Below are 12,694 nucleotides of genomic sequence, written 5' to 3'. Positions count from 1 at the left end.
GAGAGAGAGAGAGAGAGAGAGAGAGAGAGAGAGAGAGAGAGAGAGAGAGAGAGATTTTTAATCTTGTAGCGATAACAAATTATGATAAACATGGACATCAAAATGGAGCTTTGCTTGCAGATTTCTCGCCGTGGATAAACTTCCTTTGAATGTTTTCTTGTAGTAACTGAGTTTTCTCATAAGTTACTGTATTCTTTTAGGTTTTGCTAACTATCATCGTCATGTGGATAATTTGCGCTATACTAACGGTGACCGACACGCTTCCAATCGGCCATCCCGCCAGGTCTGACAGCAAATTAAAAATTATAAGCGATTCGCCTTGGTTTCGCGTACCATATCCCGGACAATGGGGTTTACCCACTGTTACATTGTCCGGCGTGCTCGGTATGTTGGCGGGTGTATTAGCGTGCACGGTCGAATCTGTCAGTTATTATCCCACCACCGCAAAGATGTGTGGTAGGTACACAAATTTGAGCGTGAGTTTTTTTTTAAACATTGCGAGATATATATTTTTAATTTTTTATATATATTATCTTTTAATAACGCGAGAGAGTTGCCTATCTCGTAGTATGAGATCCTTGACTGCAGTTTTTTTATCCCACGTACAAATCTCATCTACTTAACTGGCACTTATGTTTAAGTAAGATTACTTTCCGATATGATTTATGGCTGTAGCACGTCGCATGATTTCTTATCAAATTCATGCGTGAATCAAGTCAATTCATGCGCAAATTAGGTTATTCTATGTTCTCGTATACACATGTTTCTATAATTAGGTTCTGTGTACATAATTATACAGAAAATGTTCATGAGATTAATCGAGTGAATTTAGGAGCACCGCCGCCGCCGGTTCACGCGATCAATCGAGGCATCGGGGTGGAAGGTCTCGGCACGATGTTGGCCGGACTTTGGGGTAGCGGTAACGGCACAAATACATTTGGAGAGAACGTCGGCACGATAGGTAAAGGGTGCTGATTTAACTGAGAGTTACGAACGCTACGTAATGTTATGTTACTTAATGGACTTATCTCATAAAATTACTTACATGAAATGATCAGGGGTTACAAAAGTCGGCAGCCGCAGGGTCATACAGTGGGCTTGCTTCCTAATGATCCTGCAAGGTGTGATTAGCAAGTTGGGAGCGGTGTTTATCATAATCCCCGAGCCAATAGTTGGCGGTATATTTTGCGTGATGTTTGGGATGATTTGTGCCTTCGGTGAGTTCCCGCTTAGACTAGTTGTTACTTGTCATTTAGACCAGAGAAAGAAAGAATAATGAATTTTTGAAGAAGTGAAAAGAATATAGAAATGAAAAATGAATAAGAAGAAATTTTCTATCCTACTTTGTAACATTGTTCTGTATATTTTTATTTTATATCATTATTTGCAGGATTGTCAGCGTTACAATATATAAATCTCAATTCGGCAAGAAACTTATACATTTTGGGTTTCTCCATGTTTTTCCCTATGGTGACTATATTTCTGAGGATAAAATTATACACAAATTGTGTTGAGCGCGCGCTAGTAATTTATCGTTTGTTCCCAGGTATTGTCCAAGTGGATGATCAAGCATTCGGACGTGATTCAAACGGGAAACGAAGTGGTGGACAGTGTTATCACCGTATTACTTAGCACCACCATTTTAGTCGGTGGTATATTGGGTTGTTTCTTGGATAATATTGTGCCAGGTATCGTTTACGATTAAACGCGAATCGCAATGATAATGTTCATTAGTACTTATTAATTTTTTAATCAAGGTACCGCAGAAGAGCGTGGATTAGTGGCTTGGTCGAAGGAAATGGAGCTCACCGATCGCACGACTAACGACAAAACCGATAGTAATATGCAATATGTTTGGAATACTTTTGACTTCCCGTTTGGAATGAGTTTGCTGAGAAGGTATTATCGTGTATACATAATACTAATTTCGCGTTTATTCATATGTTTATAAAAATAACGGTAAATATTTTCCAGATGGAAGTGGACATCTTACATGCCGTTTTTACCCACATATAAGAAGAAGGCGTAAATAGACGAAGTCATAAGTTATATCAATTGTTTAAAGATAGATAAACCGATTATATTACGATATAACAGCCTTTCTATCGTGAAAGAAGACAAACGATATACTAATATAAAATATCATGTGTATATATATATATATATATATATATACATGATATATAATATATAAAAAATATAAACATTAAATATAACATATTTAAATATAATATATATAATATAACATATAAAAAAATTATTGTACAAAAGATTATATGTAATCCGCAATCATAATTTTAATAATTACATCATATTTGCTTTGTGTTGTAATGTTGTGAATTTTATATATATGTATCAGTACAAAGATTATATGCATGAGATAGTGAAATGTACATTGTAATGTAAATTAATATTATTAGACTTCTATCGACAAATACACATTAGCTACAAATTTAATTCTTTTTGTTTTATAAATCAGTTTTTTAAGTACAATTTTTATATGCACCTCATGCATTATTTGCAATATTAGTAGAGTTCAACGATTCCACCCTAGATACGGCAAATGAAGAAAGAGGAAAGAAGAAAGCGCCTCTATTCGCACCTGTGAAACTGGCACGACGTTTTACAAATTTAAAAAAAACAACAGTTCTATTGGCACTTTTCATAGTTCTAGATAAAAAAGACATTTGCAGAAAAAGTGTCGTGCTAACTACGAGGATTAAAAAATTATTTAAAAATAGATAGCGCCGCGCCGGAATTCTTCTTAAATTTGATTGTAGGGACTAGAATTCTATTAGAACTAACGAGAATTGTCGATAAAACTGCGAAAAATGGTCAGCACGATACTTTTTTCGAAAGTGTTGCGCGTGCTACTTCGAAGATTAAAAAATTATTTAAAAATAGGTAGCTGCCGCGGAACTCTTCTTAAATTTGATCGTAGGGATTAGAACTCTACTAGAACTAATGAGAACTGTCAATAGAACGGCCAGATATGGTCTGCATGATATTTTCTCTCGAAACTATCGTGCTGAGTGTAGTATTCAAAGTTTATGAAAAAGGCGTAATTGTTGAAATTTTTTTTCTTAATTGATAGAATTCGATCATAACTGACAGGAATTCTTGTTAAAAGTAGTGGTATTTATTTATTTCTTGTATTTTAAAGGGGAAGTGTCGTGCTAGGTTCGCGAAGTTAACACGACAATTTTTTTGCTGTTTTTCGATATTAAAAATGCAGAATTCTTTTTGTTTTCTATGTAGAACTGTAGAATTATGAAAAGTGCTAATAGAACTGTTATTGTTTTTTTAAAAGTTGTAAAATGTGCCAGCTTCACAGACACGTTTTATTGTCTATTTAAACCTGTATCACCATGCGCACGCGCTTGAGTTTTCTAGACGAAACAATTCAGGCAACATTTAGCTTGCATTCGTTCCACATTTGGGAGCGAGTCGTTGTCTGCGAATGTGTATATACTTATGTTGGTAGCAACGTAGCGAACCATGAAAAGCGTGCTCGCGATCGATACGTGACTCACGTCAAAGCTGACCGACAAATTGAATCGAACTGTCGACGCGAACGCTTCTGTCGGGAGGGTTACTACGAAAATTTCAAGTAGAAGAAGAATGCTGCAGGATTACGAACTTTTTGCTCGTTTGTGTGAGAAACGCGGAATTTCCTCGATTCCCGAAATCTCAGACGCGATCAGAGTTAGCAGGTATTTATACTACATTATTACGTTTTCGCGACAGCATGCTTGCGCTGGTATTATTATACTATTGTTTGTGAATACTATTGTACTATTGTTTGTTGTTGAAATATAGTTCATAGATCCAGGATAGAGTAAACGAGTAGTAATTTGATGTTTTACTCTGCAGAATTTAACAAAGAAATTCCGTAATTGAAAAATGTAGATTATATTTGCGATAAGCATTTAGTACTCTCCCTCCCTACTTTACCTCAGATATTACTAATCGACAGGTGCGCGCAACTATTGTCTACTGTTTAATCATGCGGGATGCAAAATTATATTTGTCAATATTTATCTATATACACAGAGTGATATGCTATAAGAAAAAATTTCCTAATTTTTTCTAATTAATCTAAGCTGAAATATTGAAATTCGAAATTATGAAAATTCTTTATGATAACAATGTATTACGAAATTTTCGATTTCTCGAGGAAAAAGATACTCCACCGATCTACATTCGGACAGTATAGTAACTAAAAATTTGCATTAGAAATTCATGCGACTCGTGATGTTTCGCAGTATCACCGGGGAGCTACGATTGTCTTGCCTATCGATAATGATACCGGTCTGCGAGATTATAGCGCGGACGTTGGTGTCCAGCCACACGATCAAAACTATCGACCTGAGCGACTGCATGTTACTGTCGAAGGGTCTCGCCAGTATCCTCGACGCGCTTTGCCAAGGCACCACCGTGACGACTCTGCACCTGAAAGGCAACAACGTGAACGGGCCTGCTGTGGCCCAGCTGGGCAGGGTCTTCGCGTGTAATAACACGCTCAAGCGGCTGCATATCGAGTGGAACAGCATCGGTTCGGACGCGAACTCGTTCACCGCTTTTTGCGACGGTCTGGTGAAAAATCACAACATCGAGCAGCTTGATCTTAGGTAACATTTCAGATGTATCATCACACCGTTTTGGCAGGCGTGTGCATACAAAAAAGTGGCTTTGCGAGAAGTCAAACGATAGGAAACAAAGGGATAATCGATAATAATTTTGTCGCAGATACAATCAGATATCGTCGCATTGTGCCGAGCATTTGTGCAAGATAATACGCGCGAACAAGTCCTTGAAGAGCATCGACTTATCTTGGAATACCTTGGGCCTGCAAGGCGGTCGACTGCTATTGAACGCTATGCGTGAGAACAAGACTATCACCGACCTTATGCTGCGCGGAAACTGCATATCTGAGGACATCGCGCTCGCGATCGAAGAACGATTGCGGGAGAACCGTCGTACGACAAGTGAATTCGTTTTATCCGCCAACGTGGAGACGGTCAAGTCTCCGAGAACAACAGAAAGGGAGGATCTCGTGGCGTCTATAATGAGTGACGAAATGTTTCTCCAAACCGCTCGTATTCGGAAGCAAAGACTCCCACAACGAAGAGAGAAACTCAAGACACGAGTTTATCAAGTGCCTGAAGATATCTTGGAAGTAAATTCGAAAGACGACTCGGAAATAGATTCGGAAGTAAACGTAGAAGCCGAGAACGATAGCAAAATTGATTCTAATGTGAATATCTCTTCAAAAGATCGCGATAACAGGGTGAACGAAATGGACACCAAAATCGCCGATCTCGGCAAAATGCTGCAGGAACGTACCGCGGCGATTGATCTGTTAACCGGTGAGATTGCAACGAAAGTCACGGAAATGAATGACACGCGGGCACAGCTGAACTTGCTGCAGACTCAGATTAATCAGTTCCAGGAGGATAAGGAGAAGTTCGATTCGAACAAGGCGAGGGAAATCGCGGAGTTGCGAAAGAATTACGACCAGGCGGAGGAAAACTGGCGGAAGAATTACAAGGACTTGAAGAACAATTTTAACGAATGCTCGCGAAGTAAAAAGGAAGCGGAATCTAAAGTAAAATCGATTGTTCTATATTTATCGCGTTTTCACAATATAGAAAAGAATACACGTCAGTAGACTTTCAAGAGAGAACTTTTCGAATGAATTTTAACTTTATATCTTCTTATATTCGCCCTTGCGCGGAGCAGGTTCACCGATATGAAACGGAGATTCACAGAGGCTCGTTGAAAATTAACCTGCTAAGAGACAAACTCGTCTTTGCTACACGGACGTATGATGATCTACTGTCGAAAACCAAGACTGAAATTCATCGTATGAGAAGAGAATGGAGAGAGCGCGACAACAAGCACAAAATAGAGCAGAATTTGTTGAAAAACACGCTCAAGGAGACCACGCAGGCTTTAGAGGATTGCCAAATCGAGCTGCAAAAGAGCAGAAAAGAGTCGCGTGATCTGCTCAAGAGTCAAACTCTTTTAAAAACTAAGTTGGACGATGCTGAATATAAAATTCTTAGGTTGCTGATAAATAACTAATTTATTTTCATTATATTTTTCCTTGATACGCGAAAAGTGTTTGTACTAACAAACATTTAGTTTAAAAGCGATCGACATTCATTTATTAGACGAGATAAACGCGGAAATTCTTTCAACATGAAATAGTTTAATCTCAATATAAATATTTTTTGTTTTCATAAAGGTACGCGAATTTGGAAGGAAAACATAGAAAAATAGAAGAGGAGAAAAACATGTTGGAGGAGAAATTAGCTGATTCCCAAAAAATTACGTCCTCCTTACAGCGTCAGATTGAACATCTTCAGAGCGAACTGGTCGAGCCTCAAAGACGTGAAAATTTGCTCAAGGAGGAACTAGAATTAGAAAAACTAACGAACGAGAGATTAAAACGAGAACTTCATGAGGACAGCGCCAGACAGAAAGATCAAAATCTCCAAATGGAAAAGATGAATCAACAAATCATTCTATTGAACTCACAACTGAACGACATTCGAGTTACTCACGCCGAAATATTACACGAGAGGGAAAAGGAGAGAAAACAATATCAAGATATTATTTCGAGCAAGGAACGTTATATCTCCGAATCGCGGTAAGTTTGCTAATTTAGTTTTATTCTTACATAACTGTTTCATCTCCAAATAAAACAACAAAACAGTATTATCATTCTGATATATATTTTATTATCAATTTATCGATCTATTTTCAGCGCTGAGGAAGTTCAAAGAGCCGGCCAACTCTACGCGGCTTTTAATAAATACTTAAGTTCTATAGCACCGAATGCCACTTTATAATTATTCTTTAATACTGATAAATATTGTGTCTGAATAAAGACCTATTATAAATTATCTATTTTTATGACTATTAACATTCACTCTGAAATCACTCATCACTACCAGCGCCGATTACTCTTAATATATTTTCAATATGTTTTATATTTCATATATCTCACAAGTATATACTACACTAAGTAATAAATAATCGTCGCGCAATATTAACACATCATAAACAATTAATGCGTTTTCTGCATTAACATTACGGCTGGCGATCGAAAAAAAATAAGCCTCAAAACTGGACAAAATTTCAACAGATAAAATACACGCCAGAAAGAAATTTTAAAGTCTATTCTACTATTAACATAAGTCATCGCAGTGAAAACCATACTCTCGTCTCCTCACACGTTCTTAAGTAATAATAGTACAATAATAGTAGTATAGTAATAATAGGCCCCAAAACTCTCTTAGATGTATGGTAAATAGGTAAAATTCTAGGTGCGAAAAAAAAAATTTCAAATGCTTGAAAGTATTCTATCATCAAAAGAAGTAATCGCAGAGAAACCTGCATTCAACGAATTACGCGTTTTCGAGTAATAATCCTCGAAAGATTGTCGAGTGACAGACAGATGAGAATCCAGGTGTATGAAAGAAAAATTTTAAACGCATATTATTCTTCTATCAAAATAAATTATCATTGTGGAAATCACATTCCCGTAACGCGTTCTCGGGATAAGTCCTGAAAACTTGTCATGTGCCAGAAAGGTAAAGTTCCAGGTGTGCGCGAGAAAAATTTGAAACGTATGATATTATTCTCCTACCAAAATAAGTCATCGGCGTGGTAACCGCATTTTTATCCGATCACGCGTTTTCGAGTAATAAGTCTTGAAAGTCTGTCATGTGATAGAAAGGTGAGATTTCAGATGTGCGAGAGATAAAATTTTCAAACGCATCACATTACTTTTCTATCAAAATAAGTCATCACGGTGGAAACCGCATTCCCGTCAGGTAACGCGTTCTCGAGTAATAAGTTCCGAAATTTTCTCAAGTGACAGATAGGTGAGAATCTAGATGTATGTACGCGAGAATAAGTTCAAATGTATGAGTCTATTCTACTATGAAAATAAATAATCACAGTGGAAACCGTTTATGTTGTAACGACCCGTCCGAAAACGCAAAAACGAATCGCGAACACAAAGCTAACGGATCGATACGGAGATTTAATTTGCGATACACATAAGGAAATGTAAACACCGCGCCGACCGACCGCGGAAAAATAACACCGAACCACACAAGATTCGGTATATAAAAGGCGTCGCAAAAACTTCGAAAGAGAGCAGTTCTTCCGAGACACTTCGCTGACTAGAGCCAAAGCTCCGACAGCAGAAGCATCTCTCGAACAGCGCTGCGAAACCACCGCATCCTAGATCCTTCTCGATATCTTCTCCGCCAACTTGTTGGATTCGTAGAGTCGACATCTTCGATACAGCTCCGCCAATTCGTTGGATTCGTAAAGTCGTTTATCCAAAAGGCCGACATTTCCTCGAAAACGTAGTTTGCGATATTTTATACGCAATTCGCAACTCGGAGTGTATCCCCCAAGAAAGACGGGAATTTTTCGTGAAGCCTCCGTTAGATTACCGCGGTCGGGAGTGAATTACAGGTGACGTGGGACGTGAGGACCATTGCAGTATCAGATGTAGTAATAGGATGTTGGCTGGTGGATCCTGGACATCGTGGGACGATGCGCAATGGTAAACGCTCAATTTAGACGCTCATATAGTAGATACAAAGCGTCACTTTACGTAGATTGCATGCACGTAGACATAAATCGCATTGGGTCCGACGGGAAGTAAAGTAAGAATTGGAATTTGCAATTCGCCAGAGTTACGTAAGAATGATTCAACCAAAGAATTTAGCTCTGAGAATTTCGCAATAGTTCAATGAATCAAGTATTTCCATTTCTTTAAGAATACTGATTAGCTTAATCCTTAGAAAAATGTGCAAAAAGACGCGACTGGTAAAAAATAAAAAACTGTTTCTTAATTTATTTCAAGCACATATAAGAATTGAATTTTTTTGTTTGGTTTAAAAAGATGTGAATGGAGTATCCATTGATAGAAGCTTATAATTTTTTGAATTGGGTCATTCTTGCATAACAATGGTTAGTTGAAATTTCGAATCGGCAGGCTTCCTTCTCGTCGGGTTATTTCTTGATGATACATTAAATTGATATATATCAACATATATTTTTATGCTCTGTATATGTTATATATGCTTTCTTATGCTCTATATATGTTTTATATATACTCTATATATGGTCTATATATACTATTTGATTAATATACTTTATAACTTGTTATGTCGTATTATATACGACATACTATCTCCTCGGAAATATTTTCTTATGTGTACGCGTTTGTCGTTGACAAGACAACAAATTAAATTTCGACAAATTAAAGACAACAAATTAAATTATTAAGTCGAGACTTGAACCAAAATGTTTCGATTTCCCGCTAAATTATTAAGCCGAGATTCGGACTGATATGTCTTTTGTTTCTGCTACATTACTAAGCCGAGATTCGGAACCAAGTATTTTGAGGCTTCACTAATTTTTTAAGCCAAGTTAGTTAAACCTACGATAATTTTTTAAAGTTTCTTAAAGAAATTTTTATGTTTGCAAAGATATATTTTCGAAAATAACGTGCAGTGTGCATATTTCACTCTACATCGTCTCCTGAATGACAACGTGAGTGTCACTCTGCTCCCTGAGTATCGCTTCCGGAATCGTGAAAATAATTTGCCAATATCTCAAAGCTGCGCCTATAACGTTAGATCCATCGTAGCTTTACGTTCGGATACAGTGGTATCTATTCTGCGCAAGGACCGAAAGTCGGTCGTGTTACTGCAGGTTAGGTCATATAGTGTTAGCATGTAGAGCACATTCTAAGGTTATTTTTCACAGTTCTTTAAAGCAATTTTCGCGGTTGTAAGAGCTCAGTTTTGCAAAGGACGTCAAGTATTCGTATTTCGCTCTGCATTGCTTCCTGGATGACAATGTGTGTTAGTGTCACTCTCATTTTAAAGCAACTTTAATTAATTTTTTCTTCCCATTATTTTATTTATTTGTGCACTATTTTCTGACTTTAATAAACATATTTTTATTATATTTAATGATTCACATATCAAAATATATCATCCCTAAAGATTAAAAAATGTATATATTAGTTATAAAGAAATATCTCTATCACATTTTTTACATAAAATATAATAAATACTATCAATATATAATATATTGTATATAATATAATTTCAAGATAATTCTTTTCACAGATTATATCCACGGAGTTGTCACAGATTATGCGTAGCAAGTCTGTTAGCGTTCTGTTCCGTAAAATTATTGCCATAGGGAACGCGGCGACGAAGAACGGAACGATAGCGGAATCATTCTCATTGGTTGTCTTTCATCTAGTTTCTTTTCCGTTACTGTTCCGTTCCGCTACTTCTTCCATCGGGACGCACCCTTAAGGCTGGTTTATGATAGCCGTAATCCGTTAACTTATGGAATCGTAAAAAATTGACTAATCATACTCGAATTATAGAAGAATAATCGACTGTAATTGGTCAATTTTTTACGGTTCCGGTATAAATTATCAAATTACGGCCATCATAAATCGGCCTTTAGTTTCGAACATGAAGTAAGAGATAAGGAGGTCGAACTTGATCCTTCTTTCTTTCAATATATGGCTTTCGGTAATTTAATACCTCAACGTCATTTACCGATCGAACTTGATAGGGCGCGAGTAGATAAAGTGATCCTTATTCGTGTCTCCTAATTGAGAAGATATTCGCTGAAATAACTTTTGGTGGTTGAGCGCTATTTGTAAAGCAATAAGTTAGAGCGAGATAAGATACACTTGTCTCACTCTTACTGCACCAGTTCAATGGTGCAGCTCTTTAGCTGCCTTTCATCTCTATATCCCTATCTCTTTTCTTTTCCTTCCTACCTTCTTTCCTTTAATTTCTTTTCTCTATCTTTCCAAATCTTTTTTAGAATCTTACCTTTCACTTCATCTAATTCATTATTCCATATCCTTTTCTTTCCCTACTTCTCCTCTTTACCCAATTCTTCAAACCATTTTCTCCCTACCTCATTATTTGATTTGATATATAATAATATTATATATCAATATTATATATAATTTGATATATAATAATATATAATAATATTTGATTTGATATATAATAAACCCGGTCACTATTTCAGACAGAGTTTGGGTCAGAACATAAAATACTTGAATTACAGAGAGGCATATATACTGTTGACTCGAAACTAATTTGGATCGCTTTTCCGTAAACACCCTCTCACAACAGATATATTAGATAAATATTTTAAATAAATTATTATTTTACCCGAACACTTGTGCACATTTATGGTCTGTTCTTTTCAGCTGCACTACTGAACTGGTACAATAAGTTAAAGTAAGACAAGTATATCTTTTTTCACTAACTTATTGCACCAGTTTAGCAATGCTGAAAAGAACAGATCATTAGGCTTGTATAGTTCTAATCTCTGTCTTATGACGAATAAGTATATACTTAAGATTTGACAGAGAGAAAGAGAGAAAGAGATATAAAAATTGCACGAAAATATAAGAAGTATAATATGGTACAATTCGAACTATTCAGCGTTACCGTAACTGGAGTGGCAGATTCGACTGAAATCCGATTGGACACAGTACGATTGAATAGAGAATATAATGATTGGTTGGACTTAGTAATTTACCAGATAGATCTTTGCATCGATTGGTTGTGTCCAATTGTGCTATGTTCAATCGAGACTTTCCCGGCAGATTCGAGAAACTCAGTTGTTGCTATGTTCTCTTTGAAACGGGTCTCGACAAGTTCGCAATGGTCAGCTTCTCAGATTTTCTGTGAATTCAACCCGCCTGAGGTGAGTTTTACATGCGAATTATCTCCCGGGAGTGCCAAAAATAAGTTTTACGCGTTTGTGTGACGAAATATCGTCACTGAAACTATATATGTCGCGTAACGAGTAATAAGAAGTGCCGAGCAGAATCTGCGTGTTCGTTGCGTATGGCCGTTGATACTTGAAATTGTCGCGTTTTATGCTTTCGACCGACCAAAAGAATCTCACGGGAATCATCATCGGGAGTGCCGAAAATTTCGTGCTTTCAATGGCACGACATGGTAGTCGTCGTGGACATTGGATATTATGCAAAATTTCGACATTTGGGAATACCGAGCGAGATGTCGGGAGTTTGTCGCATAATGGCATTTCAAGTTGCTGCGAGTACTGGACCGTAAATTTGCATGCCAAATTATATATATTTTATTTGTAGATTCATATCAGATTGCGAGCGATTTGCTCCGAATATATAATCCTTACGATATAGAATAATTTACATTGTTTACATAAAAATGTCGGATATATATCATAAAATATATAAACAATTTATATAGATATAATCTTGAAATCTACGGTACAATCTTACTTTGTATAATCGACATTTATGTTTACACAATTGTCTACAATTGAGTCGTTAAATTATACTCGCTATATTTATCGACAGTGTCGGTATATCTCAGAGATGGCGTTAGTGTATCAAGCGCACAAGGCTCGCGGTCTTTATTAGCGTTTGCTATTGTTTCATTAGTGACAGTGCGGTTCTTCCGCAAAATAAATCGTGATATTTAACGCGAATATTGGAAGACAATGACGAAAAAAGAAGACCAATTCGATGGAATGTTGTTGGCGATGGCTCAGCAACACGAAGGTGGTGTGCAAGACGTAAGTTCCCATCTCGTGCCGGTTGAGGTTATGTCGCACGATGAGA

At 36.8% G+C, this 12,694-nt stretch overlaps 4 protein-coding genes across 5 annotated transcripts in view; all 4 read left to right on the top strand.

Moving 5' to 3' along the window:
• LOC116849209 (solute carrier family 23 member 1) overlaps positions 1 to 2,393 on the top strand; it is a 7,266-nt gene extending 4,873 nt beyond the window's left edge. Inside the window, exons 7-13 of the mRNA XM_032826133.1 lie at positions 201 to 456; positions 833 to 961; positions 1,059 to 1,217; positions 1,391 to 1,470; positions 1,547 to 1,688; positions 1,758 to 1,899; positions 1,975 to 2,393. Coding sequence (XP_032682024.1) covers positions 201 to 456; positions 833 to 961; positions 1,059 to 1,217; positions 1,391 to 1,470; positions 1,547 to 1,688; positions 1,758 to 1,899; positions 1,975 to 2,029 — 963 coding nt within the window. The 3' untranslated portion in view covers positions 2,030 to 2,393. The remainder of the gene's footprint in view (positions 1 to 200; positions 457 to 832; positions 962 to 1,058; positions 1,218 to 1,390; positions 1,471 to 1,546; positions 1,689 to 1,757; positions 1,900 to 1,974) is intronic.
• Positions 2,394 to 3,510: 1,117 nt separating this feature from the next.
• Positions 3,511 to 6,911, top strand: LOC116849212 (leucine-rich repeat-containing protein 45-like). The gene is made up of 6 exons (XM_032826135.1): positions 3,511 to 3,713; positions 4,266 to 4,631; positions 4,750 to 5,608; positions 5,743 to 6,068; positions 6,251 to 6,655; positions 6,773 to 6,911. The coding sequence occupies exons 1-6, from the start codon at positions 3,622 to 3,624 to the stop codon at positions 6,855 to 6,857; spliced, it is 2,133 nt and encodes a 710-aa protein (XP_032682026.1). The 5' UTR covers positions 3,511 to 3,621; the 3' UTR covers positions 6,858 to 6,911.
• A 1,270-nt stretch (positions 6,912 to 8,181) lies between these two features.
• Positions 8,182 to 12,575, top strand: LOC116849216. Of its 2 annotated transcripts, XM_032826143.1 has the most exons (3): positions 8,182 to 8,590; positions 11,690 to 11,790; positions 12,431 to 12,575. In XM_032826143.1, the coding sequence occupies exons 1-3, from the start codon at positions 8,581 to 8,583 to the stop codon at positions 12,491 to 12,493; spliced, it is 174 nt and encodes a 57-aa protein (XP_032682034.1). In that variant the 5' UTR covers positions 8,182 to 8,580; the 3' UTR covers positions 12,494 to 12,575. The 2 variants fall into 2 exon arrangements, with proteins under 2 accessions (XP_032682034.1, XP_032682033.1); XM_032826142.1 differs by lacking the exon at positions 8,182 to 8,590 and having other exon boundaries at positions 10,084 to 11,790.
• Positions 12,449 to 12,694, top strand: part of LOC116849214 (nuclear migration protein nudC) — a 101,724-nt gene continuing 101,478 nt past the window's right edge. Inside the window, exon 1 of the mRNA XM_032826140.1 lies at positions 12,449 to 12,648. Within this exon, the coding sequence (XP_032682031.1) occupies positions 12,574 to 12,648 (75 nt within the window). The 5' untranslated portion in view covers positions 12,449 to 12,573. The remainder of the gene's footprint in view (positions 12,649 to 12,694) is intronic.

This window comes from Odontomachus brunneus, unplaced genomic scaffold (genome assembly GCF_010583005.1).
Source record: "Odontomachus brunneus isolate Ranch 3 - 2012 unplaced genomic scaffold, Obru_v1 Obru_scaffold_108, whole genome shotgun sequence".
NCBI classification, from domain to species: Eukaryota; Metazoa; Arthropoda; class Insecta; order Hymenoptera; family Formicidae; genus Odontomachus; species Odontomachus brunneus.
Note: the sequence above shows the minus strand (reverse complement) of the source record. Positions and strands in the feature narration are given on the sequence as shown.

Excerpts from the sequence above, each read along its gene's own strand:
- LOC116849216 (XM_032826142.1), top strand. The coding sequence starts at position 11,503 with ATGGTACAATTCGAACTATTCAGCGTTACCGTAACTGGAGTGGCAGAT. Across the intron at positions 11,791-12,430 it reads GTGAATTCAACCCGCCTGAG|TGTCGGTATATCTCAGAGAT; the intron begins GTGAGTTTTACA and ends ATTTATCGACAG.
- LOC116849212 (XM_032826135.1), top strand. The coding sequence starts at position 3,622 with ATGCTGCAGGATTACGAACTTTTTGCTCGTTTGTGTGAGAAACGCGGA. Across the intron at positions 5,609-5,742 it reads AAAAGGAAGCGGAATCTAAA|GTTCACCGATATGAAACGGA; the intron begins GTAAAATCGATT and ends TGCGCGGAGCAG. Across the intron at positions 6,656-6,772 it reads CGTTATATCTCCGAATCGCG|CGCTGAGGAAGTTCAAAGAG; the intron begins GTAAGTTTGCTA and ends ATCTATTTTCAG.